The following is a 27,876-nucleotide window of genomic DNA, read 5'->3' as shown; positions in this document are numbered from 1 at the left end:
AATTTAAGGGGCATCATCTATAAGGGACAGGAGCGGGACACGGCGCTGGAATAAGGGACTTTCCCGCAAAATAAGGGACAGTTGACAGGTATGTTTCTGTGGCCTCTGGCTCGTGCAGACTTTTAATATCCAACTGCCCACAAGTCCTTCTGTTCCTCCTCGAGGCCTAAAAATAAAAGACCTTTTACACAATTGGCTCAAGTGTTTACCTGGAATCAGTTCTTATTCACCATAGGCAAGCGAGCAACCTGTAGACTCCTGTATTGATTGCTGCTATAATAATCTCTGTACAAATTCTCCCGTGTCTCGGTTTCGACCGCTTCATTCCGCTTGCTAACCTTCCTTGCCCTTTCCCCTTCTCATTAGGAATAATACAAGTTCTCTCGTCTGAAAATCCTTTGTGTTTTGTTGGTTCATGTTGCCCAACCTTATTTGTGCTGCTTGTTGTTGTTGTTTAGTCGGTTAGTCGTGTCCGACTCTTCGTGACCCCCTGGACCAGAGCACGCCAGGCCCTCCTGTCTTCCACTGCCTCCCGCAGTTTGGTCAGACTCATGCTGGTAGCTTCAAGAACACTGTCCCACCATCTCGTCCTCTGCCGTCCCCTTCTCCTTGTGCCCTCCATCTTTCCCAGCATCAGGGTCTTTTCCAGGGAGTCTTCTCTTCTCATGAGGTGGCCAAAGTATTGGAGCCTCAGCTTCAGGATCTGTCCTTCCAGTGAGCACTCAGGGCTGATTTCCTTCAGAATGGAGAGGTTTGATCTTCTTGCAGTCCATGGGACTCTCAAGAGTCTCCTCCAGCACCAGAATTCAAAAGCATCAATTCTTCGGCGATCAGCCTTCTTTATGGTCCAGCTCTCACTTCCATACATCACTACTGGGAAAACCATAGCTTTTACTATACGGACCTTTGTTGGCAAGGTGATGTCTCTGTCTTTTTGACTGCCTAATAGCAAGAGCTGCTTGACAGGCGGACAGACTTCCCCGAAAAACTGGGAGGCTTCCCCTTGCTGGAGGATCCACAATTTGTGCAAGAGTGATCAAATCAAGTATCCTTTATTAGGCATAGCAAACCACACATTATCAAACAGACACTGTATACAAATTGTGCAACATACGAGCTCAAACACAACAAGGTTTGTTCCAGTCAGATCTTTAACTCCAGAGGAAATCAATTTGCATATATAATACAACACAACACTACCACGTCACCGATCAGTTAAGAACCACGAAATCTCTATATAATGGCCCGGTCTTTCTACATGGACAGCACTCAAAAATTCAGCCACTATTAAAGTAATTTGATCATTCCTGTCCAAAAGCAGGTCCTGTACCGTTGGTAGCATAGAAATCAGCCTATTGAGTTGTAAGGCCTCTAATAATTGTCTTCTGGCATAAATGCCGAAATCACAGAAAAGAAAATATGCTCCAAAGTATCAGGTTCCTGTTTACTACATTTGCAGAGATGCTCTGATTCTAGGAGAGCTAAATATCTTCCTCTCACGATCAGTGAGGGAAACATATTAAATCTGGCTAACATAAAGAGCCTGCACAATTCATGATTCTTCAGATTTGTCATGTATCCCTTTTGAAAAACTCTACACAAAGGGAGATTTAAATAGAGAGGAGAGCAAGTGCTGTGCTTGCGCAAGAGAGATGCTGAGGTTGCATCTGGAACTGAACTGTGAGTTTTTAATAATAATATTTATTTTTATTTATACCCCGTCCATCTGTCTGGGTTGCCCCAGCCACTCTGCGTGGCTTCCAACACACATAAAAATAATAATAAAACATCAAACGTTAATAGCAGCAATCTGATGCAATATAAAAAGTCACAATAAATTTAGAATAAGCAACTTATATCAAATGAAGCAATATTCAGTAATCATTAGACTAGGACTAGGTGAGTGCCATACTCCATTTTTTGGTGAAATAACAGCTGGAAGGAAGTCCGGGCTGAACTTTCTCAAGTCCCTTGGGCTAACATGCCCAATCCTCTTTCAGACATGAATTAGTTTAATTCTCTTTTAGGACAGGTTGGTGGCCATTTACTCCCTCCTGTGGCAGGGAGTTCCGTAGCTGAACGACACACCGCACAAAGAGGAACTTTACCTGTCTTGAACCTGCCAACTTTTGGATAACCCGGATGAGGCAGCAGGTCAGCTCTCTCGCGCCTTGCCGGCAAACAAACATGACAGCACAAAAACACCGAAGCAGAACTTTTGGAGCTGAGGAAATTGATCTAATAGAGGATAATTACAGTAATTCATCTTTAACCGCTGCCAGTCAGGACTGCAACCTTTATTTAGCCGCATTGATGCCTGCATCAAGGTATTATAATCAACACCTTAAATGTATTTTCATGTTCTAAATGAGTCTTGGCAGCTTTGCCAGGCGACATATTCAGCTGATATTCAGAACGGATCAGGAGGAACCAATTTTTTAAAAATTTATTTTTTTTAAAAAAAAGCTTGTTTAGGGACATTTTATTGCCTGGCTGGTACAATTTCAAACTGCAGAGCCAGGGGCAAAGAGGTCCCGTTTTGGGGTTTCCTCCCCCAAGAAGAGGCTTGGATAGGTGTGAATCTTGTTGAAAGAGAAATCAGACGGTGCAACACAAGGATGAGGGAGATTGGCTAGGTCAGGATTTGTGTGGAAAGCATCTAGCTGCCCCATTGCAGTCAGGGTCTGCTGCCCCTGGTGTACCTGCCATCTGAGGCAGTCGCCTCGCCTTGCCTCGCGGCCCCAAACCATATCACTTTATTTATATATATATATAAATTTTTATTAAGTTTTCCTTTTACAAGTATTTATTACAACCATGATTACAAATTAACAATTTTTGAACTTCCACCAGCACCTCCCTCAATCATCCATTTTTCTTATCTTCCCGCATTTTCTATATAATATTGCCGATTTAATATTAACCTTCCAACTCTAATTCTGTCTTGCAATATACCTTATATTATCACAAAGTCTCTTTAAAACCCACTAGCGTTGTGTGTTCATCACATATAGTTTTCAGATATTCCGTAAACTTTCCCCAGTCCTCGATGAATTTGTGATCTTTCTGGTATCTAATTTTTCCAGTCATTTTATCCAATTCTGCATAGTCCATAAGTTTCATCCTCCACTCGTTCAAGGTCGGTAGTTCCTCTTGTTTCCACTTTTGGGCCATTAACAAACCATATCACTTTAAACCACCATGGCTCCCACCGCCACCAAAGAATCTCTGGAAAAGTAGTTTATCAAGAGTGTTGCCCGTTGTTAAGAGATTCCCTATCCCCCCCCACACACACAATGAGCTACAATTCCCAGAGTTCTCCGGGGAATGGGGCTTTTAAGGACATGGCTGGTGCTGTGATGTTTTAATTGTAATTATTAGTGTGTGGGGATATATATATGATGTTGCATGCAGTCAGAGAGAGAAAGATGGCTGCCCTGCCCTGTGCTTTTGTCGTTACCTGCACAGGTGAGGCCACGCCCACCTCTAGTCCCATGCAGAGGAAGTATGTCCCAGGCAAGAAGTTTACCTGCTGGCTGAACAAACATTCCTCCCCATGTGTAAACATGTTAACTCTAGGACTGTTGTACTTAACTGCTCTTGTGTTTCACAACCCACATTTGTGCCTCTGATTTTTTCACCAGGCTGTCAAAGGCTGGCTTCCTCGCCACGCGCTCATCATGCTGTTGAAAGATGCTCCATGTGGTTGGAGCTGCTTTCCATGGGTCTTTGTTTCTGAGGGAGGCTGTTCTGCCCGGCAACATCCCCCCCACACACACACAGTGCAAGGAGAAGGGAAGGTTTGTTAACTCTGCTTTTTCCTGCCTGCCTTCAATGCAGACCTCATTGACTCAGGTAGAAAGCAGCATAGTTCTTCTGCGCTTCACCCCCCCCCCCGATCTTGAACATCGCCTGGGTCATTAACCTTAAAGCCCTCCTCGTAACCCCCACCTCGCACCCACAACTCAGCCCCCACTGGCCAAGACACAAAGGGATCCATTTTTCCATCCTCAGCATCCCTGTGACTCAGCAGAGACTCTTGTGGCAGCCTGGCAGAAGCTGCGCTTTATTTCCATCTTCTGGGGAGAGCAGTCCCTGGAGATGACAAAGATATTCTCTCTCTCTCTCTCTCTCTCTCTCTCTCTCTCTCTCTCTTTCCTGGCACAATTCCCAGCAGGTGCAAAAAGCCCTGCTATACACCAAGCCAGGTTTTCTCACACCTGCAATTGCATTTCTTAGCTAGGAGCAGTGCATAGCAGAGAAGCAGAAACCCAGCCCAATCCCCTGGTCTGTCTCCTGGCATGGGCAAATAGCATGGCTGATCCTTTTCACGTGGCTGTCTCCATGGCCGACCCTTGCGGCACCAGGCTGGCGTGGTGCTGGAAAGTGGTCCACCTCTCCAAAGGTACATTCCTCCTTCTGTTTTCAGGGTGGATGCTCAAATTGCGAGGCTCTGACATTTGCAGCGAATGGAGCCGACTTCTTTCTTTCTTTCTTTCTCCCGCTATTTCGGTTCCCCTGCAGGGGAAAGAGAGAGGATAGTGCGCACCCCGGAAATGATCTCTTTCAGCTTCTGCCTTCTGGAAGAAGGTACAGGGTTATAAAGACTAGAACTAGCCGCCTGAGAAACAGTTTCTATCCAAATATGATTTTGGTTTAACAACAACAACAACAACAACAACAACATATTATTTATACTCCGCCCATCTGGCTGAGTTTCCCCAGCCACTCTGGGCGGCTTCCAATCGAGTGTTAAAAACAGTACAGCATTAAATATTAAGAACTTCCCTAAACAGGGCTGCCTTCAGATGTCTTCTAAAGATAAGATAGCTGCTTATTTCCTTCACATCTGAAGGGAGGGCGTTCCACAGGGCGGGCGCCACCACCGAGAAGGCCCTCTGTCTGGTTCCCTGTAACCTCACTTCTCACAATGAGGGAACCGCCAGAAAGCCCTTGGCACTGGATCTCAGTGTCCGGGCTGAATGATGGGGGTGGAGACACTCCTTCAGGTATACAGGACTGAGGCTATTTAGGGCTTTAAAGGTCAGCACCAACACTTTTTAAATGCAGTGTAAGGAGTCTCTATGGGAGTGTATTGTATTTTAAAAATGGGGTATCAGAGTTTTTAGGGGGCTAAGCAGGCTGGGATAGCTGGGATAGCAGGCTTGTTGGTTTTGAATATCTTGTGTATCTCCCCCCCCCCCATTTGGTTGTTCTGTATGGGACAATGACATTAAAGATTATCGTATCGTATCGTATCATCGTATCGTATCATAACTCCAAGCCCGCCTTCTCCAGGTGGAGGTGTTCCACAGAGCAGGCCCTGCCAGAGAGACCCCAAAATCCTGCTTGCAGGGTTACTCTTTTAAACCAGGGATGGGGACCTGGGACGCTCCAGCTATTGCTGGACTCTTTTCTGTCCCAGTCAACAAGGTCAGAGACCCTTCCATGTGCTGTTCAGGAGGCAAAAACTATGGCGAGCTTTGAACACGTCCTATAGACCCATCTATTCCCAGGCTTGTAAGATTCACCGTTGAGCTGGGTGAGATGTTATTCAATGGGTCACGAGTTGGAAACACAAAGCCGTATGCATTTATCAATCACGGCAAGGCAAATCAAAGACACCACCCTGTTGAGAATAACACAAGTGGGCAAAGGGAGACCTGTTTCCAGCTCAAGACCCATTGAAGAACATCTCATCCAGCTCAATCTTTGAAAAACAGCTTTGGAAAACTTTTTCATATTCTCCAGTGTGCTACCCTTGCCGTTGTGGCGGCACAGGGTTGTTCCGTCCTGTGACTGGACTGACGCTACTTGTTGAACAGTTCATTTATCCAGTCTGTATAACGTTTACTGCACATGTAACTTGTTAAGATACAGTTGCACATTTATCCACTCCATGTTTACAGTATCTCCAGGCTTTGTCTTGCACATGGCACCTTAGTATGTGTGTTGCTTGAACGGTTACAAGTCTATCTCTATTCTAGTTATTACTCTAGTAAAATTGGTTTTATACTTGTAAGCCAGTTTGTGGTAGTGGTGTTTTGTTGTACAGTGGTACCTCGGGTTAAGTACTTAATTCATTCCGGAGGTTCATACTCAACCTGAAACTGTTCTTAACCTGAAGAACCACTTTAGCTAATGGGGCCTCCTGCTCCTGCCGCGCCGCCGGAGCACTATTTCTGTTCTCATCCTGAAGCAAAGTTCTTAACCTGAAGCACTATTTCAGGGTTAGCGGAGTCTGTAACCTGAAGCGTATGCAACCTGAAGCGTATGTAACCCGAGGTACCACTGTATTATTATTACTGTCATCACATTTGATACTTTGTGTATATACTTTGTAAAATCCACCACCTTGTCCTGTTTTATCAATATATAACTGAGTGTTTATCAATGGCTTCTCTGTTTTACTCATCGGTTTTTTTTGTATTGTTGGCTTTTAATGTTCTACATGCATCTTGCATTTTTAAATCATCTTGCTGCATTTTACGTAAACCACTATGGGATTTTGCAGGTTAAGCAGTATATAAATGTTATGGATGATGATGATGAAAGTTAGGACAAGGACTTTGGCACCAAGGAAGCTGGATGGGTTGGTAGTAAGGCTTGGTAATATATGGTTTTCAACATCACAATAGATCACCAACTAAACATTGCCATATACTGATATATCAGGATGTCTGAAATAAGAATGGAGCTGGTTTTCAACTTTATGATATATCACCAGCTAAAGATCATGGTATACTGATATAGAATTGTAGAGTTGGAAGGGACCCAAGGGTCATCTAGTCCAACCCCCCTGCAATGCACAAATATATATCACAAATAAGGATGGAGCTGTGAAGAGGCTATGAGAGTTTTTACTTTCTTGGGCTCCGTGATCACTGCAGATGGTGACAGCAGTCACAAAATTAAAAGATGCCTGCTTCTTGGGAGAAAAGCAATGACAAACCTAGACAGCATCTTAAAAAGCAGAGACATCACCTTGCCAACAAAGGTCCGCATAGTTAAAGCTCTGGTTTTCCCAGTAGTGATGTATGGAAGTGAGAGCTGGACCGTAAAGAAGGCTGATCGCCGAAGAATTGATGCTTTTGAATTCTGGTGCTGGAAGAGACTCTTGAGAGTCCCATGGACTGCAAGAAGATCAAACCGATCCATTCTGAAGGAAATCAGCCCTGAGTGCTCACTGGAAGGACAGATCCTGAAGCTGAGGCTACAAGACTTTGGCCTCCTCATGAGAAGAGAAGACTCCCTGGAAAAGACCCTGATGTTGGGAAAGATGGAGGGCACAAGGAGAAGGGGACAACAGAGGACGAGATGGTTGGACAGTGTTCTCGAAGCTACCAGCATGAGTTTGACCAAACTGCGGGAGGCAGTGGAAGACAGGAGTGCCTGGAGTGCTCTGGTCCATGGGGTCACGAAGAGTCGCACATGACTAAATGACTAAACAACAACAACATGAAGAGGCATTGGCAGGCTTCATAGCTTTTCCCTCCTTGTGATTTTTGCATAGCACACACTCATCATGAATCTCAATATATTGCCAGGTCAAAAATTATGAAACCAATATCACAATATGGACTTCAAACCAGTTTTGGACAATCTATCAATCTATCGCAGAGCCCTAGTCAAGTAGGGTGGGGGGGTCACTGCCCCCCTCCTGATTTAGTCCAGGAGAGTAACACCCCCCTCTCGGCTTGCTTTTGCAAAGCTTCCAGCAGCGCGAAGCCTCTCTAAGCTTCCATTAAGCAAATCATCTCGGAGAAGTTAACTGACGGTACAGACTCCATCTGTTCCTGACGGAAACCTGTTTGCAGTGCGTATTCTAAGCCCAAGCTGGCTGTGTTTACATCTCTGCCAAAGGGAGAACAAGAAAGAGATTCAGCTTCTGTAGCTAAGTGATTGGTGGGAGGTTCAGCAGTTAAAGGGGAAATTCGCACTCAGGGCCTTTTCCGTGGTTTCTAAGTTTCTAAGAATCGACAGGTGGTGGGGTCTGCCTCGCTCTGTGGGAGGCCCCTTTCTTTGTCAAAGCAGAGGAGGAAGAGGGACCTGCTTCTGTCTGCAGGGATTTGGGTCTAGATGGGGAAAGCGGGGGGGGGGGGAGGGGGGAGAGAGTTTGTCATTGGAAGAGGGGGGAAAACAAAACAAAACCAGCCTCTTAATGAGCCCCGATGGGACTGGCGAGGGAGCAATGTATATTGCCAGGCTGATGGCTTTGTGTGGTGAGAATGGAGGACACCCCCCTCAATAGGTATGAATCCCAACCTCCCTGGGCAGGAAGGACATGAGAAGAGTCTACTGGATCAGGCCAATGCCCCCTCTAGTCCAGCCTCCTGCCCAACAAGGTGCCTGTGGGAAACCAGCAATCAGGATTCGAACACACTCCCTTCTGTGATTTCCAGCAACTAATATTCAGAATCAACCTGAAACTGTTCTTAACCTGAAGCACCACTTTAGCTAATGGGGCCTCCTGCTGCCACCGCGCCGCCGGAACACGATTTCTGTTCTCATCCTGAAGCAAAGTTCTTAACCCGAGGTACTATTTCTGGGTTAGCGGAGTCTGCAACCTGAAGCGTCTGTAACATGAGGCGCCTGTAACCCGAGGTACCAATGTATTTCATAAACTGAAAATCTGGACAAAAAAGTTTTTTTTTGGGGGGGGGGGAGCGGTTTGGCTAAAGTTGTTGAGCTTTGACATAGGGCTGCCGAAGCAGTGGCGTAGCGTGGGGGGTGCAGGGGGGGCCTGCCGCACCGGGCGCAACATCTGTGGGTTAGGGTTAGAGGGCGCAAATCCACGGGTTAGGGGGCGCAGATTACTTGCCTTGCCCCGGGTGCTGACAACCCACGCTACGCCACTGTGCCGAAGTGTGCATGAGCATGGATAGAAGCTTTTCCCTGCCGGCTGCTGTCGGAAGCAGAGACCCAGCCGGGAGGCGAGAGGTCTTTGCAAAGGAGCATCAGCCGCCGGCTGCGGTCTTGCCGGCCATTGGCACAGCGCATCACAGCCTGGGCTGGGCCGGGCTTGCTGACGGCTCCTCTTCCGTCTCCATCTCGAGTTGGCTCAAGTCTTTGTCACGGAGACAAAGAGCTGGACTTTGGCTGTCGCCAGATACATGATCCCGGCGGAGCAGATGGAGGCCGCAAGTAAACCGGGGCTGGGAGGTTGGAAACGCTGCGCTGAATTTCTTTTTTTTTTGGGGGGGGGGGTCTTTCTTTTGCATAGACTCCCTTCGCCTTTTCCTCCTGGGTTTTGCTTTTTTAAAAACTGTCTCCTTGCAGCTCTCAGTGTTGCTTCGCCTCCTTGGTGTCTCTCGCTGCCCGTGGTTGGGGACACTTTTCCTCTCTGGGCACGGGCAAGGGATGTAAAAAGGTGCGTGGCGGGCAAGATCCGCTGGGGGTGGGTCTTGCCCCGCTCCTGTTCATCGGTAACGGACTGGATAAGGGCGAACTTCGTCCAGACGGGACCGAGGGGCTCTGTGTCGTTTGGAAAGCAGAACGGGGATTCGCCTGAAGAATCAGTTTTGTAGTTTGGATGCATAGCTGTTAACTTTTCTCTTTTTTAAAGGGAAATTCCCTTATTCCGAATAGGATTCCTCGCCAGAAAAGGGAAAAGTTGACTGTGATGTGATCCTGGACTCAGCTCTGAGCCTGGAAGCCCAGGTCTCTGCAGTTGCCAGGAGTGCATTTTATAGAATCATAGAATTGTAGAGTTGGAAGGGACCCTGTGGGATCATCCAGTCCAACCCCCTGCGATGAAGAAATCTGCAGCCTTGGCATTATCAGCACTGTGCTCTTACCAACTGAGCTATCTATTTCCACAATTAAAGCTAGTGTATTATTCTGAAAGGCATTGGGGAAACTAACTTTTTTTTTAAGGGCTCCTGAATAGTGCAATGCTGTTGTTTATTCTCAATATTTGTTTTTATTATCCTGCATTTTAGAGGGTTGAAAAAGAAGACCAACTCTACAATTCTGTGATTTTAATCAAATTGTTTTATATGTTGTTTTAATTCTATTACAGTTTCATTACTTTCTTAACGATTCTCTTTTATATGCTTTTAGCTCTTTGCATTTTGTTGGGCTTGCTTTAATTTGTGCAAGCCACCTTGAGTCCTGGTCCAGGAAGAAAGCAGGATAGAAAATAATAGTAGTTTGAGCAGGGCTTGTGCAGGAGAAGCTCCCAGCGGATGGTGCCTTGCAAACCTAGCAGTGGGCTGTTGCAACAGTGCAAGTGGGGTTCTCTGTGTATGGTTTGCAACTTTAATCCAGTTTAAATGAGAAGAGAAAGTATCGACTGGTATTTTGATGTAAACCCCCCCCCCCAACTTGCTTGCATGAGGAATAAAGACCTTACAATAAGCAGCTGACTAAAAGGGACGCAGGTGGTGCTGTGGGTTAAACCACAGAGCCTAGGACTTGTCGATCAGAAGGTTGGCGGTTCGAATCCCTGCGATGGGGTGAGCTCCCATTGCTTTGTCCCTGCTCCTGTCCACCTAGCAGTTCGAAAGCACGTCAAAGTGCAAGTAGATAAATAGGTACCGCTCTGGCGGGAAGGTAGACGGCATTTCCGTGTGCTGCTCTGGTTTGCCAGAAGCGGCTTAGTCATGCTGGCCACATGACCCGGAAGCTGTACGCTGGCTCCCTCAGCCAATAAAGCGAGATGAGCGCTGCAACCCCAGAGTTGGCCACGACTGGACCTAATGGTCAGGGGTCCCTTTACCTTTACCTAATCCCCATTTTACACCCCCCCCCAAACTACATCACTTATACATCATGGTTACATTTTGAAAGGGGAGGTCTGGTGGCAGGAATCTGAGCATCCTGGACCCTGCCCCATGGTTCCCCTTGCCCTCCACCAAACACCCATCTAGTGGAACAAAAGAGATATTTGCATTTCCCTGTTTCCCAGCCAAGTTTATCACACCCTTTTGTCTTCATATGGGTTTGTTATTTCTGGAATGGCTACCTGTCTGGCACTCGGGTATCAGGATGCCAGGAATTATCCGTCAGGCAGAGGGGCTGCTGAGTAGCTGAGCTCACCTGTCTATAGGAATTTCTGAAGTTTTCCCAGTGAGCCAGTACATAGATACATTGATCAGTGAATTCTTACATTCATGCAGCAGAGGCCCTTTGAATAGACAGGAAGAAACTGTGATGAAGTGGGGACAAATCACAAAAGTCACAAAAGCGATTGTGCTGGTTTTGGTAGTGGGCTGCATGTGCATGACATCTGCTGGAGGGGCAACCCCCCCCCAACCTATACATAAATTCCCGCAACAGGGAAGAGGGGTCTTGTGTTCAAATCCTGCTTGGAGTTTTCCCGCCGGCATCCGGTCAGCCACTTTTGGAAGGGGATGCTGATCTAGATGGGTCATTGGCCTGACCCACCAGGCTCTCCTTATGTTCTGTGGTCGCTAAGAATGGAACCTCCAGCTTCAAGGGCAGTGTAGCTTGAAAAAAATCCTTTGCTCCTCATCGGTGAGTTTCCTGGAAGCCCCCGTTTGGAGATCAGGATGGTGGGCTAGCCAGAACTTTAGTCTGATCTGGCAAAGCAATGGATGGAGGAAAGCGTTTCTTTTTCACCCACCTGTATTTTTTTATTCATTTAAAGAAAGGGGGGATGTTTAGCCCAGGTGTTGTGAAGATTAATCAGTTAATGTTTGCAAAGTGTGCTGAACATGGAGAGGATGAGATGAAAGCGAGGTCTTATTATGCAAATATCCTCCTTGGCAAGGCGCCAGTCTCTTCATTCTCCTCCTTTCTTCCCCCACCTTGGGGGAATCCTTCCCTGCCCCTCTGAGGAAGGAATAAAGCAATCTGTCAGCCTCCATCACACCCCACCCCACCCCCACAGCCTGGCATGTTACCCCACAAGGCAGGGGCCATGGTTCCCTTTTCAGCTCAGTGGGTCGCCTGTGCTTTGGATGGGGCAGAGGAGGAGAGACATTAAATGCTGTTGCATCATTCATTTCTGGCGCAAATTTCAGGCAGAGGCCGCAGGGATATAGGGAGCGAATTTGTGGGGGAATTTAAAACGAATTTGCCTCTGGTGAGGGGTGGGTGGCGAGCCTTGTCTGCATGTTGTTGTAAACAAAAATTGCCCTTTCCCCTTTCCAAGAGCCCATATAGAGTCCTTACGTAAGTTCCCTATTGGTAGGAGAAGATAACAGAGGCCAACCAGAGAATATTGAGAAGCAAAGCAGCTAGTAAGCCTGATCTTTATTGATCTGTTGCAACAGGGTGCTCCCCTCACACGCAGGAAAGGAGGAGGAACCCAGAACAATGACGCGCAAGGCCTTATAAAGCCTTTTGAAATTGCCACCCTGTAGATCAAGACCACCCCCAGAAACATCATACATACATCACAGAAGGGGTGTAGCTCAAGACCACCACCCCAGATACATCATACCTACATCACAGAAAGGGCGGTCTACAGCAGAAATCTGAGTGCTTCGTTTATCTCCTGTCTGGCAGGTTATCTGATTGCCTTTCCTGATAGTCTGTCACCCATTAAAATGCTTATTACTCAATTCCTGAGACAATGGGATGGCTCTCTGACCCCCCCCCCCTTGCAGGGAAAACATTTGGTCAGTTTGGGAATCAAAATGGTTCCAGGTCGGTCTTCCTGTGCTGATCTATGTACGTGCTTGGTTGGTACACTTATGAACATTTAACATATATCTAAGACCTCAAAATTCCTATCACAGTGTTGAAGTGTCTGGAGGTGCGAATATGTGAGGGGGCTGGCAAGATCTCGCAGGAGAATCTCTCTGGGCTGCTGTGTGAAGCTCTCTCTCTCTCCCCCCCTCTCCTTTTTGCCCAATCATATTTGTAGAACCATAGAGTTGCAAGGGACACCCGAGGGTCATCCAGCCCAACCCACTGCAATGCAGGAATCTCAACTAAAGAATCCCTGACAGAGGGCCATCCAAACTCTGCTTTAAAATCTCCAGTGGAGGAGAGTCCATATTGGCACCATGTCAACCTTCTGCCAGGTAACTCCTCTTCCGTGGTGGATCTGGCCCCCTAGAAACTCAGGGACGTCCCAGAACAGCAGCCTGCTGAGGAGAAGCCTAGGCCCCCAGGAAAGACTGGCAGGGATCCCTCCCTACAGAAGGGGAACTCTGCATTTTAACAGATTTGGTTTTTGTATTGCTTTAATTCCATTAGAGCTTGATTGCTTTTTAACGACCATCTTCTGTATGTTGTTTAGCTCTTTGTGTTCTGTCTGGGTGGTTTTAATCTGCATAAGCTGCCTTGAGTAGTAATAATAATAATAATCTTTGTGCAGACGCATCTGGGAGTGATTCCGGCTGAATCAATGGGATTTGTTCTGAGCAAGTAGATCTGAATTGGAGAGTTGGAAGGGACCCCAAGGGTTGTCTAGTCTGACCCCCTGCGTGGGGCTCAGACCCACGTCCCTGAGATTAAGAATCTCATGGTCTACCAACTGAGCTATCCCAGCTCAGTGCATTCAGATCTGAATTTCTGGAGCCCTGCAAGCGAGCTCATCATCTTTTCACATTAGAAATGGGATCAACTTAACATTAGTCTGGCATCTGCGATAATGAGGCGGCTTTAAGAGATCATGAGAGGCAAGATTCGTTGCGGATAGGAATGGAGAATTCATTAGGAGGTTAGGTGCAAGGCACTTTGTGTTGAAGGAGAAGAATCAATTGCTCACTTTGAGGAAGGAGCCAGAGGCGAGGGGGAGAAGTTTAGAGTAATTGCGCCGATCAATCATGGGAGGGGGAAAATATTGAACCAGGCAACAGCAATTGCAGAGGCTGCAATTCAATGCAGAGGACTCAAACCTACTTGTTGTTGTTGTTTAGTCGTTTAGTCATGTCCACCTCTTCCTGACCCCCTGGACCAGAGCACGCCAGGCACTTCTGTCTTCCACTGCCTCCCGCAGTTTGGTCAAACTCATGCTGGTGACTTCGAGAACACTGTCCCACCATCTCGTCCTCTGTCGTCCCCTTCTTCTTGTGCCCTCCATCTTTCCCAACATCAGGGTCTTTCCCAGGGATTCTTCTCTTTTCATGAAGTGGCCAAAGTCTTGGAGCCTCAGCTTCAGGATCTGTCCTTCCAGTGAGCACTCAGGGCTGATTTCCTCCAGAATGGATACGTTTGATCTTCTTGCAGTCCATGGGCCTCTCAAGAGTCTCCTCCAGCACCAGAATTCAAAAGCATCCATTCTTTGGCGACCAGCCTTCTTTATGGTCCAGCTCTCACTTCCATACATCACTACTGGGAAAACTATAGCTTGAACTATATGGACCTTTGTTGGCAAGGTGATGTCTCTGCTTTTTAAGACGCTGTCTAGCTTTGTCATCGCTTTTCTCCCAAGAAGCAGGTGTCTTTTAATTTCGTGACTGCTGTCCCCACCTGCAGTGATCATGGAGCCCAAGAAAGTAAAATCTCTCACTGCATCCATTTCTTCCTTCTTAAAACCACCCATTTCAACGGACTTAAGCCCACTCTGTGCTATATTAGTCCGTGACCTGAAGGGCAGAGGGAATTAGATCAGAGCCTGGAGACCATCTGTGGTCCTCCAGGCTTTGCTGGGACTACAACTCCCATCAGACCCTGGTCTTAGCTGTGCCAACAGGGGCTGATGGAATAGCAGCCCAACAAATGTCTGGAGGGGCACAGGCTAGCCACCCCTGAATTACACGGTTGAAAAGAGGGGTGCTTTGGGGATTTAAATACTCTGTAAGCTGCCCAGAGTGGCTGGGGAGTCCCAGCCAGATGGGCAGGTTGTAAATAATAAAATTATCATTATTAAATTATTATTGCCCCTTCCGGTACATAGCTTAACCTGGCCCTCCTTGTTTCCTGGGATGTTGCACTGGAGGAATAGGAGGGAAAGGCTAAATTTTGCAGGTGTGGGAAACCTCGGGGTTGGGACCACGTGTGGCCCTCTAGGCTTCTCTGCCTGGCCCCTGGAACTCTAACCAAGCCATGCCCTGATCTTCATCCTCCTTGAATGTCTTTGCCCGACTGGAATTTGCCCTTGAACTTGGACAAGGCCTTTTGCTCACCTGCATGGAAGATGTGTGTGTGTGTGTGTGTTTGTGTGTGAGTGAGAGAGAGAGAGAGCAGAAGCTACCTTGCTTTGCAATGGCGAATTTAGTGTGTGTTGCTCCGCCCACTTTTGCCCCCTGGCCCCGCCCAGCACTGACACGTGGCCCCTGCAAGGTCACCCGGAAAAGAATGCGGCCCTCGTTGATGAAAAAATCCCCCCCCCCGGGCTGAAGTTTGCGTGCTTCGAGGAGTGGCTGTGGACAGTGGCGTAGCGCTGGTAGGGGGTTGCAGGGGCGATTGCCCCAGGCACAAAATTCTTAAGAGCGCAACCCACGATACTCCACTAGGCTACAGAGGTTCTGAAGGTGTGTCAAGACTGGGAGGGAGGTGGCTTCCTTTCCTGGCCCAGCAACAAGCAGAACACACGGCTTGAGCATCTCCCAGGGAGCAGGCAGCCGCAGGTGATGCCCCTTCTTTTGTGCCTTGACCCGGTCGCTGGCAACCCACGCTACACCACTGGCTGTGGAGCTGCTTATTTGAGAGAACGGAGACCAGCTCAGGCTCCAGTTTTCTCTCCCCACCTGCGGGTTTCGGCCATGATTTGGGGAGCTCTGCATCTCCCTGGCTGAGCAAGCCGGACTGAATGGGATGGAGCGCGTGGCACAGAGTGCGACCGAGATAGGGTGGGGTGGCACAGTATGGCAAGCAAAACTTTACCTTGGGTAGCTCAGGGCTTTCCTGCACAAGGTCGTGACACACACCGCAGCAAAGAAAAAGCAAAGGACTCTCTCTGCCGCTGTCAAACTACTCCTTCCGGCCTCTTTTCCTAGGGCTACATCTAGTCTACTTCTGAGCGATGAAGGCACCATCCCTTTCCTTGCCTTCTCGCTCCTGAAAGGTTGCCGGGCCGTTTTTCACTCCTGTGAGTCATGGCCTCCAACCGATAAAGCCATTTCCGACCTGGGAGGAGAGGGGGTTGCGGGCAGTAATCCCTCCCACATCCCACGCGGGGGCTGGCCATTGCCCCCGCGAGATTAGGGAATCCCCGGGCGTGTCGGCGACCCGGCCCGCCAATCGGCGGATGGGGGAGGCGTGGTCTAGCCTATTTAAGACTAGGCACGCCTGGGGACCGCCCTCTTTGCCCCTTACCAGCTGTGCGGTTTTTTCCCATCCCACCCACCCCTTAGGTTTTAGGTAGCTTTGACCTTGCTATGGACTTCGGTTGGTCGCCGCAAGGGGCCTGGTAGGAATTTTTCCAAGTCGGCACACTTCGAGCCTTTTGGTTTTTTCGCCTACCTCGTAGCAAACGTCACAACTTAATCGGTGTTGGCGGTTAGGCATTGGCAGGGGTCAATTGGTATGCAAATAAAGGGGGGAAGGAAACGCCATCACCTTCCCCAAAAAGAAAAGGGTAGTCCAGTAGAGGACTCCGGGGGGCGTTGCCTTGTCCGAAACCTAGGGAGGTAAGGGCCTCCGGCACGCCCCAGAGCGGTGATACCCATTGGGATCCTAGTTGGCGTACTTCAACAGGACTCCCACGGCTTGTGGACAACCCTTCCCGGTCCCCATGCCGGGTAGTCGATAGGAGCCAATGCCTAAGGCCAATACCTTCCGATTCTGTAATCAATAAAGTTGTGGCCTTCTATGCCCATTAACCTTAAATACTGTGTCCAGTGTCTTCATTTCACATGGGGGAGGGGACTTGCCACGCAAAGAGCATTTGTGCTGCCTTGCCTGGAGCGAGGCTCGCATTTCTCTGTCCCTGAAATCTTTTCCTCCTCTGCTCCCCACCTCAGCCCAGCCTGGGACTTAAAGAACGGATTGGGCAAGTAGCCCATTTACTCTAGCATCCTGTTCCCCCAGCAGCCCGCCAGGTGGCACTTTGGGGAAACCCACAAGCAGGAGTCGAAATAAAGTCCTTCTTGAAACATGTAGTTAAACTGTGGAACTCCCTCCCACAATAAGCAGAGATGGACATTATTTATTTATTTTATTATTATTTATTCTATTTCTATACCGCCCTATACCCGAAGGTCTCAGGCTATCAACCTAAGGTAAAGGGTAAAGGGACCCCTGACCATTAGGTCTGAGGGAGCCGGCATACAGCTTCCGGGTCATGTGGCCAGCATGACTAAGCCGCTTCTGGCGAACCAAAGCAGCGCATGGAAACGCCGTTTACCTTCCCGACGGAGAGGTACCTATTTATCTACTTGCACTTTGACGTGCTTTCGAACTGCTAGGTTGGCAGGAGCAGGGACCGAGCAACGGGAGCTCACCCCGTCGCGGGGATTCGAACTGCCAACCTTCTGATCGGCAAGCCCTAGGTTCAGTGGTTTAACCCACAGCGCCACCCGCGTCCCATCAACCTAGATGGCATTAAATGATGGAGAAATTAATGGAGGAGTAGAGGGCTATGGATGGCTATGATCTTATTCCACAATTTGAAGCCGCAACGCTTCTGGAGACCAGTTGCTGGGAACTGCAGAGGGGAAAGAGGGCTCTTGTATTCGAATCCTGCTTGCTGGTTCCCCACTGGCACCTGGTTGGCCGCTGTGAGAACAGGAGGCTCTTTCTGATGTCCTCATGCTCTCCTCTTCTCTTCCAGGTGTCTGCGGCTGTTGTGGAGCTTTGCGCCCCCGTTACAAGAGGCTTGTTGACAACATTTTCCCCGAGGACCCAGAGGTAAACATGCTCCTCTACTCAGCGCATTCTCTGTGGATAAGCTCAGAGTTGTTGTGCTGTGTGTGTGTGTGTGTGTGTGTGTGTGTGTGTGTGTGTGTTGACATCCTTCCCTCCTTGCCCTCCCAGGAATGCGGATTCTGCACAGAGCATCCAAATTCTTTAGGTCAAGATCAATACTGCAAAGGGCAGCCTGACCAGTGCAAATTTCCTGGGCTGGACCACAAGTGATGCAAATCTTATAGGAATGTTCAGGGATGCAGGAGAGGATATATTGCTTGATTATAGCCTTTCCAACTTGTGTTAACAAGTTCACAATTTAGCAGAGTAACATTCCCCTTTTAAAACTCGCAGCGGATGCGTTTGCTCAGGCTCGCTAAAGCCTCTACAATAACTTCCTTCATAAAAGATAAGGCACGGCACAGTCTTCTACAAAAGTATAAAAAGGTTTACTCACATATCATTCTGTTCACAATCCGATCCCAGAAGGCAGACTTAGCTTAGAAAAGTAACATACACCTGGAAACTATCTCATAAGGAGACAGTCCCTTTGTCCTCTCTTGGCTGGGAGCCAAGAGAGCATCTTTAGCTTAGTGGATGTTGCTTCTTCGAAGGAAGAGAAGAGAGAGAGAGATGGCTGCCCCTACCCTGTGCTTTTGTCGTTACCTGCACAGGTGAGGCCGCGCCCACCTCTACTCACATTCAGAGGAAGTCTGTCCCAGCCCAGAAGGAAACAGGAAGTTGACCTGCTGGCTGGACAAACTTTCCTCCCCATGTGTAAGCATGTTCACTCTAAGAATGTTGTACTTGACTGCTCTTGTGTTTCACATCCCACAAATCTCATCGCTTCCCCATGAGGGGAGGATTCTGGTAGCAGTCGTTGCCTGTGTGGAGCGGGTAAGGGGAGAGTACAATCCAGAACAGAGCCCTGGGGTAGCATTGAAGAGGACTTTATCCTTTTGCCCCCTACTGCGGTCACAGAATCATAGAATCGTAAAGTTGGAAGGGACTCCAAAGGACATCAAGTCCAACCCCCTGCAATGCGGGTCCGAAGCTGGGACCCACAAGAAACAATTGGAGCTTAAGGGCAAACTAACTGATTGATGTTGCGTTTAGTTTGTCCCATGGAAGTAAACCTCATAGGGTTCATCGGGGACTTGCCTCTGATGATGAGTGATTAAGGGTTGTTCCCTAAAGCAGAAATCATTGTGTTCCCCCAACCAAAGCCAGTCAAAGGGTCTGTAAACCATTCCTTACAAGGAACACTTGAGGGAGCTGGTGATGCAAGCCTGATGAGGAATGGTTGAAGGAGTTGGATATGTTTTAGCCTGGGAAAGAGGAGACTGAGAGGAGAGAGGAGAGCCATCTTCCAATATCTCATGGGCTGTCGCATGAAAGAAGGAGCAAGCTTGCTTTCCGATGCTCTGGAGGGTAGGACTCGAACCCATGGCTTCAAGTTACAGTGGTACCTTGGTTCTCAAACTTAATCCGTTCTGGAAGTCCGTTCCAAAGCCAAAGCGTTCCAAAACCAAGGCACGCTTTCTCATTGAAAGTAATGCAAAACGGATTAATCCGTTCCAGACTCTTAAAAACAATCCCTAAAACAGCAATTTAACATGAATTTTACTATCTAACAAGACCATTGATCCATAAAATGAAAGCAATAATCAATGCTCTGTACTATAAAATAAATAAGACAGTATTGTAGATGATAAAAATAATAATAATAAAAAAATTCTTACCTGCACTGATTGTAGTCATTGTTTGGATGGGGGGCTGTTATCCATTTCTGAAGTCACACAATCTATCTATCTATCTATCTATCTATCTATCATAAAATGAAAAACAAGCCACAGTCACCTTCCTGGTGTAGAAGCTTAAAACAGGATAAGTAGGAGTTCAGCCTACACTCGAGTAGGACTCTGGCAGAGACACATGCCTGACTGGCATGTCTATAGCGGCTATTTAGACTTCCAGACTGGGGACATTGCTAATGATAGAATCGTAGAATTGTAGAGTTGGAAGGGATCCCCAAAGGTCATCCAGCCCAACCCGCTGCAGTGCAGGAATCCCAGCCAAAGCATCCCTGTCAGACGGCCATCCAGCCTCTGCTTAAAAGCCTCCAAGGAAGGAGAGTCCACCACCTCCCAAGGGAGACCATTCCACTGTCAAACAGTTGTCAGGAAGTTTTTCTGAATGTTTAGTCGGAATCTCCTTTCTTGATACTTGAAACCATGGGTTCGAGTCCTACCTTCCGGAGCAGGAGAAAATAAGCTTGTTTGCTCTTTCATGTGACAACCCTTGAGATTCTTGGAGATGGCTATCCTATCTCCTGTGTCTACTCTTTCCCAGGCTAAACATACCCTGCTCCTTCTGTCAGGAGCTCGTCTTACACTCGAGTAGGACCCTGGCAGAGACATATGCCCGACTGGCATGTTCCCTCCCTCCTGGTCAATTTTTCGGGAGCTTCAAAAGCTTTCTTCTGCCTGAACATCACAGCGACCGACGCCAACAGACATCGGCACACTTAGAGATCCGCAGAGTGTTCACAGTTTGCGTGCCAGACCTCAGAAACTCAGCATTTTGGCTAATCTACTTTATTTACATATAAACACACATGGAGCACTGCAACAAGGGTCTCTCTCTCTCTCTCTCTAGCATCAGACAGCAAAGAGAAAAAGAACAAAGGACAATAGTCCCACTTCACGGAACACAGTAACACAAACATCCTGTCTCCGTCACTTCCCACTCTGTGGAGTCAAAAAATATCATGTCATGGGAAAGACAAAAGTCCCATGACTGCAATCACAGAGCAGGAATTCTAACAGGCAGCTCATTGCCAAATGGGGAGAGCTGTTTTCACACCTCCTTCCATATGTCTTCTCTTCCCTCCCCCCATCTCCCTGAAACTTTCTTCCTGATTTACTTCCGAACTGAAAGGCAAAGCACAGGAGGTAGAGATCCGAAAGTGCTGCCAAATTAAGGGTTATGTTTTCCGGGAATGGGGGATGCAGCCTGTTTTTTTAAGAGTGAAGGATACGTGACTGCAAAAGGTAGGAGGATAGAGGAATCTGTCAATTCTCGTTTTCCTCATTTTTGTTATTTTTCTAATCTTCAGTTCAGCTCATCGTGTCCAAACTTTGTGGGGTAGGAGTTTTTGGGGGGAGGGGGAAAAGTCAACAATTTCCTCTAAAGTAATGCATTTATGTACATTATTTTCACAAAGGTGTGCATTTTTATACAAACTCACCCCCCCCCCCATTTGGTTCCCATTGGTTCTCCCTCCAGACTTCTGTCACTTTGGGGGCCAGTATAGATTTAATCAAACAATGAACTACTGACCGCATATTAAGAATGTACTATAATTACAGTTCAATGTACCATATTTTTCTCTCCACAAGACGCACCTGACCATAAGACGCACCTAGTTTTTAGAGGATGAAAACAAGAAAAAAAATATTCTGAACGAAACAATGGATGTATGATTTTTGTGGTTCATGCTGTAGCCACAGACATGTGATCTGATGGTGAATTTGGGGTGACCCAATGCAAAAATCCTGAGGATCCATTACCTCCCCCCTCCCAGGCAGCCTCCGCTAGCATCCCTTATCTCTTTTCTGTTTCCTTTCAACACCCCCTTCCCTCTTGTTTGCCTTAGTGTCTTTTCCTTAGCTGGAGCAGTTTTTTGCTCCTCCTTTTCTTCTAATTTCTCTCCTCATTGCTTTAGCCTTCCTGTTTCCCCCCCTTTGCAAGTTTGCTGTCTTTACCTCCCCATCCCAGGCAGTCTCCTTTGTCTCTAGCATCTCTTATCTCTCTTTCCTCATCGGCAAACAATCAGCGGCTTTGTTTCAACACCCCCTTCCCTCTTTCAAAAAAACAACAACATGATCTGCTTTTTGCCCCTGGGGAGGCTTCTCTAAACTATAATGTTTTAGTAGCAGAAGAGTACCATAGAGGCACCTGCCTGATCTCAATAGGTAGGGAGTTCCAAAGGTTAAGTGCTGCTGCACTAAGAGATCAAGTTCTTACAAATGTGGGATTATGAGGCATGGGTAATGGTGCCAGTTCCACCTATCAAAGTTTGCCCCCAAACTTACAAAAGGTCTGAAGCGGAGAATTTTTATAGGGGCTAGGCTGTACCACGTGAACAGCCAATGGCTCCTCGGTTCCTCCCTAGATACAGTGGTGCCCCGCAAGACGAATGCCTCGCAAGACGGAAAACTCGCTAGACGAAAGAGTTTTCCGTTTTGGAGGTGCTTCGCAAAACGAATCTCCTATGGGCTTGCTTCGCAAGACGACAATGTCTTGCGAGTTCCTGCTGGTTTTTTTTCCTCCCCGCCCCTTTTTCTAAGCCACTAAGCCGCTTATCAGCTGATCCGATCAGCAAAAAAGCCGCTAAAAGCCGCTAATAGGGCTAATCCGCTAATCCGTCAATGGGCTTGCTTCGCAAGACGAAAAAACCGCTAGACGAAGAGAATCACAGAACAGATGCTTTTCGTCTTGCGAGGCACCACTGTACATCCTTTGAGCAGAGGTCCTTGTCCGACATCCCTCAAGACGGCCGTGCAGACTCGAGTCCTGACACATGTTCCCTTTTTTCCCCAGGATGGGCTGGTGAAAACCAACATGGAGAAGCTGACATTCTATGCCCTTTCTGCTCCCGAGAAGCTCGACCGCATCGGCGCTTACCTGTCAGAAAAGCTGATCCGAGATGTGAGCAGGCACCGATACGGGTAAGGGAGACCTGTGTGGCAGCGGGTTGGGCTGGATGACCTGGGGGGGCCCTTCCAACCCCACAGTTCCATGATTCTACAGCCCTGCAGTGGGATGAGAAAAGCTTTTAAAACTGGGAACCCTTTCTAGCCTATATGAAAAGTTGTTGCCCAGGTGCAGAATAATAATAATAATAATAATAATAATAATAATAATAATAATAATAATAATAATAATTTATTATTTTTACCCCTCCATCTGGCTGGGTTTCCCCAGCCACTCTGGGCAGCTTCCAACAAAGATTAAAAATACATTAAAATGTCACACATTAAAAACTTCCCCTGAATTCCCTGAATTCAGATTTCTTCTAAATGTCAGGTAGTTGTTTACTGTATCTCTTTGACATCTGGTGGGAGGGTGTTCCACAGGGCGGGCGCCACTACCAAGAAGGCCCTCTGCCTGGTTCCCTGTGGCTTTGCTTTTCACAAAGAGGGAACCGCCAGAAGGCCCTTGGATCTGGACCTCATTGTCCGGGCTGAAAGATTGGGATTGAGACTCTCCTTCAGATATACTGGACCAAGGCCGTTTAGGGCTTTAAAGGTCAGCACCAACACTTTGAAATGTGCTTGGAAACGTACTGGGAGCCAATGTAGGTCTTTCAAGACCGGTGTTATGTGGTCTCGGCGGCCGCTCCCAGTCACCAGTCTAGCTGCCGCATTCTGGATTAGTTGCAGTTTCCAGGTCCCTTCAAAGGTAGCCCCACATAGAGCGCATGGCAGTAGTCCAAGCAGGAGATAACTAAAGCATGCACCACTCTGGTGAGACAGTCTGCAGGCAGGTAGACAGCTGCCCTGGACACAGAATTGACCTGCACCTCCATGGACAACAGGTCTTGAAGTGTAAGAAAGTTGGACAATATATCAAGAAACACATGAGAGAGGATAGAATTGGATACGACGAAGCTTTAAAACACAATTATATGCAATTTGGGTTATAATCATCGATGTTTGGGTGAACTCACTAGTTCTGTTGAATTGGTATATACCTGTTGAGAAACAAATGTAACTTTCTATATGGAAAAAACTCCTGCCTCATTCCCCTTCCTTATCAGATTTTTTTGCACATCCAATGAACGCTTGCTCGTCGCTTCTGACTTGGATCTGGTGACAGTGGCTTCTTAGGAGCCAAGCCATTGTTTCAACATCAGACGCTGGGAACCCAATCTGTTTCGGAGCCGTTCTGCAGACTACCTGGGAAGGTGGTGGATTTTCCTTCCTTGGTGGTTCCTAAGCAGAGGTTGGAAGGCTAGTTCTGGGTGCCTCTCCTCAAAAAAGACACTGCAGACTTGGGAAAGGTTCATAACATGTGAGAATGTTCAGGGAGGCAGGAGAGGATATATTGTTTATTAATATCCTTCCTAACTTGCGCAAGTAAAACTTAGCAGAGTTTTACATCCCCCTTTTTAAACACCCAGCAGGTAGCTGGTTGCAGGCTCGTGTAAGCCTCTCACTATTAGGTTCCAGGTAAGTCCCCTTTAGGTAAAGGAACCCCTGGCCATTAGGTCCAGTCGTGACCTACTCTGGGATTGCGGCGCTCATCTGGGTTTATTGGCCGAGGGAGCCGGCGTACAGCTTCCGGGTCTTGTGTCCAGCATGATTAAGCGACTTCTGGCGAACCAGAGCAGCACACGGAAACGCCGTTTAGCTTCCCGCCAGAGCGGTACCTATTTATCTACTTGCACTTTGACGTGCTTTCGAACTGCTAGGTTGGCAGGAGCAGGGACCGAGCAATGGGAGCTCACCCCATCGCGGGGATTCGAACTGCCGACCTTCTGATCGGCAAGTCCTAGGCTCTGTGGTTTAACCCACAGTGCCCCCCACGTCCCTATAAAGTCCCCTTTATATCCCTTTTAAAAGAAGAAACACGCCACAATCTTGTGTAAAGTATATAAAAGAAGTTTGCTCACATCATCAGTTCACAGTTGGATCCCTGAAGGCAGACTTAGTTACGAAATATATACATTTGGATCTGATAATCCCAGTGACTGCAGACTAGCAGTCACTGCAGTTCACACGCCGAAGATGGAGAAGAGTCGAAAAGAAGAAAATGTGCTGTGTGCCCTGCTCTTTTGTTACCTGAACAGGTAAGGTCACATGCAAGAGGAAGGATGCTCCAGGCCAGGAGGAAAGAGGAAGTTTCCCCCGCATGTCTTCTCTAGGAAAACAAGGAATGTTGTACTTGACTGCTACCTATGTATCACATCCCACATAACAGAGCTGCCAAAACAATCAAAGAAAGGATGGAGCTTTCAGGACTTTTAGCTTAGAGAAAAGAGGAGCCCCACACACAGCATGTTAAAAGTGGAAGCAGAGCAGAGCCATAGATGGCTTCCTGTCTTTTACTTGCCCTGAATTTTCAAATGAGGTCCACAAATTTAGCATTTTGAGAGACGCCGTAAAGCTTTCCCCCATCCGTTTCTCCGCAATTCCTAGCGTCACGAGAAAAGGACCAAAGCTTTTCCCTGTCCCTTTTCTCCCCTCTGTGCATAAGATTATAAATATCTCTTTGGCGCTAAAGAATTCTGCCTCTGCCGCCTCTTTTCTAAAGAAACAGAAGATTCCACCATTCCGCTTGATTTTTCAAATTCTATTTTTGGTGAGCCGCCTGAGTCATTTCTATATCCATCCTCTTTCTGCTCACACCTGCCTTTCCGCTTCGATGGAGCAGCTGCTCCACTTAGTAGGTGGTGTTTGCCGGAGAGATGGTGCTGTGAGTCTTCTGGGGGCGTTGATGTTGCCAATAATAAATTGCTGCTCTGATTCCGAGGTGTCGGGTCGACTCCAGATGAAACAGGGCCTTCAAATACTTCTGGGGTGGGTTTTTGGTTTATTCCCCCCCGTCTTGGTGACACAACCAGGACGCACAACTGTCTCTTTGCGCTTCCTGCTCCTGTTTGCCTGTTGTGTTTTGCTTTCATCTGCTGGAGAAAAAAAGTGGGGTTTTTTTTGGGGGGGGGAGATGTTGGAGAGAAAGAGGGGCGCGGAAGCGTCACTCAGAAGCATGGAAAATGGGAGACGTTTCAAAGCTGCAAAGACGTCCGCTTTCATCAGAAATGACAATCCCTTCAAAGGGATTGTCTGAGGTTCTGCGTTCAAGGGACGGCTAATGAGGTTTTGCTCGCAATGGAGCCTTTGATGGAGGAGAGTTTGATGTCGGCAGCAAAGGCTGTGGCGGGTGCTGGAGGGCACATGCCGCCTCCTCCAATTTCAGATGTTGGGTTGACTTGGAGGCCCTGGTTAATTCCCTCCAGAGAATGGGACTCTCGGCTTTGATCTCCGCACACCGTTGAAATGGTGGATTTCAGCGGAACTCGTGAAACTCCTTTATCTGAGATCAAAACGCTTGGCTGTCTAGCTCAATATAGTCTGCTCCGTCTGGCAGTGATTCTCTGGCATTCTTGGACATAGGAGGATCTTTCACTTTATTTACCTGATCCTGTAAACTGTCAATACCAGAAGCTCTAACTGGAGCCTTCTGCATTCAAGACATGTGCCCTACTACTGAGTTATTATTATTTTATGAATATTATTACAGTCGTACCTTGGAAGTCGAACGGAATCCGTTCCGGAAGCCCATTCGACTTCCAAAACATTCGGAAACCAAAGCGCGGCTTCTGATTGGCTGCAGGAACCTCCTGCAGCCAATCAGAAGCCCAGTCAGACGTTCGGGTTCCAAAAGAACATTCGTGAACCGGAACAGTTTTGGGAGCCAAAACATCTGAGTGCAAGGGCATTCAGGATCCAAAGTAAGACTGTATTTCTATTTTTCTATAAAAGAAACGCCATTAACACCTTCCTTGTTCTCTTATTCTGGCAATGGCGCCCACCTGAGAGGTGCCAGTACTGATTTCTGATGAGTTCCAGATGGGGAAAAAAGCCCTGATTATAATTATTTATTTACAGCCTAGCTTTTAATTATTTACTTGTTTTTATCCCGTATCTTTTTGGGACGCGGGTGGTGCTGTGGGTTAAACCACAGAGCCTAGGACTTGCCGATCAGAAGGTCGGCGGTTCGAATCCCCATGACGGGGTGAGCTCCCATTGCTCGGTCCCTGCTCCTGCCAACCTAGCAGTTCAAAAGCACGTCAAAGTGCAAGTAGATAAATAGGTACCACTCCATCAGGAAGGTAAACTGCGTTTCCGTGCACTGCTCTGGTTCGCCAGAAGCGATCTTAAGGATGAAGTGAGGCATGTAAATCTAACAAATAAACTAAAATAAAAATAACATTTCCCCCCTGGTAGGGACTAAAAGTGGCTTACAGATGAAATAAGAACAGCTGAAAACATAGAAAGAAAAACAATAATTAAAAACAATTAAACACATACACACATGATTTATTTAAAAAATACAGATAATCGTTTCTCTAGGCAGGGAGTTCCAAAGTTACCTGGGAGCCGCCACCGAAAAGGCCCTCTCCCACATCCCCAGCAAACGTGCCTGGGCAGGGGGCAGGACTGAGAGAAGGGCCACCTCAGAAGATATCAAAACCTGGGGAGGGGATTCTACACCTGTGCAACAAAATATGACCCAGGACAGGTCTTGAAACTGAAGCCTCACTATTGTAGGGCTGTCATACGCCTGGGATTTCCCAGACATATCTGGGATCCGTCTGTCGGAAATTGCATCTGGGCGGAATTTCCGAAAATCGCTGAAAATTTCCTGCAAAACCCGGATGTATTTCAACCCCTGTCGGAAGCGTTGATTTTTGGAGAATTGCTGTAAAAATAGCTCAAAAACTGTTATTTTTTGCAAAAAAAACAAAAACAAAACCACCCTCAACAACTTGTGTCCGGATTTTCACTTTTTGAAATATGACAGCCCTAATTGGGTAGTCCAGGCTTGATGGGCCTATGTCTGACAAAGAGAGAGACTCGAGTTCTGAAATGATTGAATAAGTGGGCTTAAATATCCACTGCAAAAACATTGCCTTTGCAAACAGTCCAGGCCTGTTTGTCTTCCACTGACAGGTGATTTATTTTTGCCTTTTGGGCTGGCTGAACCCTGGAGAGACAACGACGTCTTCAAGTCTTTGCTTGACGTCAATTGCGGTGCCTGGGGAGCAAAACTTGTGTCTGCCGTGGCCTTATTGAGCGGATTTATTTTTTATTTGGTGTGTGTGTGTGTGTTTTAACGGAGCAGGATGTCCTCATTCTCTCTCTTTCTCCACACCTTGCTTTTGATATTTACCTCCCAGGCAGGTCCCAGGGGAAATCCTGGGCTCAGATTCTGGAACAGGTGAGCTCAGAAGACACGTCAGCCAGCTCTGAGTCCAGAAATCTGTGATGGAGAAAGGAAAAGTGATTGAGAAGGGTTCTGCTGTTGGATTAGGACCAAGAGAAGAATGTAGGGAGTTGTTATAAGGGGGGGGGGGGACTGCTCCTTTTCCCTTATGGGGTA

The 27,876-nt window shown here is 47.5% G+C and overlaps 1 protein-coding gene across 6 annotated transcripts in view; it reads left to right on the top strand.

The window, feature by feature from the left end:
• The window catches only part of EFR3B (EFR3 homolog B), a 130,331-nt gene that overhangs the window by 48,741 nt on the left and 53,714 nt on the right, over positions 1 to 27,876 (top strand). For 5 of the 6 annotated variants that reach the window (XM_081188517.1, XM_081188515.1, XM_081188513.1 and 2 more), the window contains exons 2-3: positions 17,633 to 17,709; positions 22,312 to 22,439. In XM_081188517.1, coding sequence (XP_081044643.1) covers positions 22,333 to 22,439 — 107 coding nt within the window. In that variant the 5' untranslated portion in view covers positions 17,633 to 17,709; positions 22,312 to 22,332. Of the gene's footprint in view, positions 1 to 9,099; positions 9,145 to 17,632; positions 17,710 to 22,311; positions 22,440 to 27,876 lie in introns of those variants that run through there. The other variant, XM_081188514.1, reaches the window with a different exon arrangement.

The sequence above is a fragment of the Podarcis bocagei genome, assembly GCF_964188305.1.
Source record: "Podarcis bocagei genome assembly, chromosome: 3".
Taxonomy (NCBI): Eukaryota; Metazoa; Chordata; class Lepidosauria; order Squamata; family Lacertidae; genus Podarcis; species Podarcis bocagei.
This window is presented reverse-complemented; position numbering and strand designations above follow the sequence as displayed.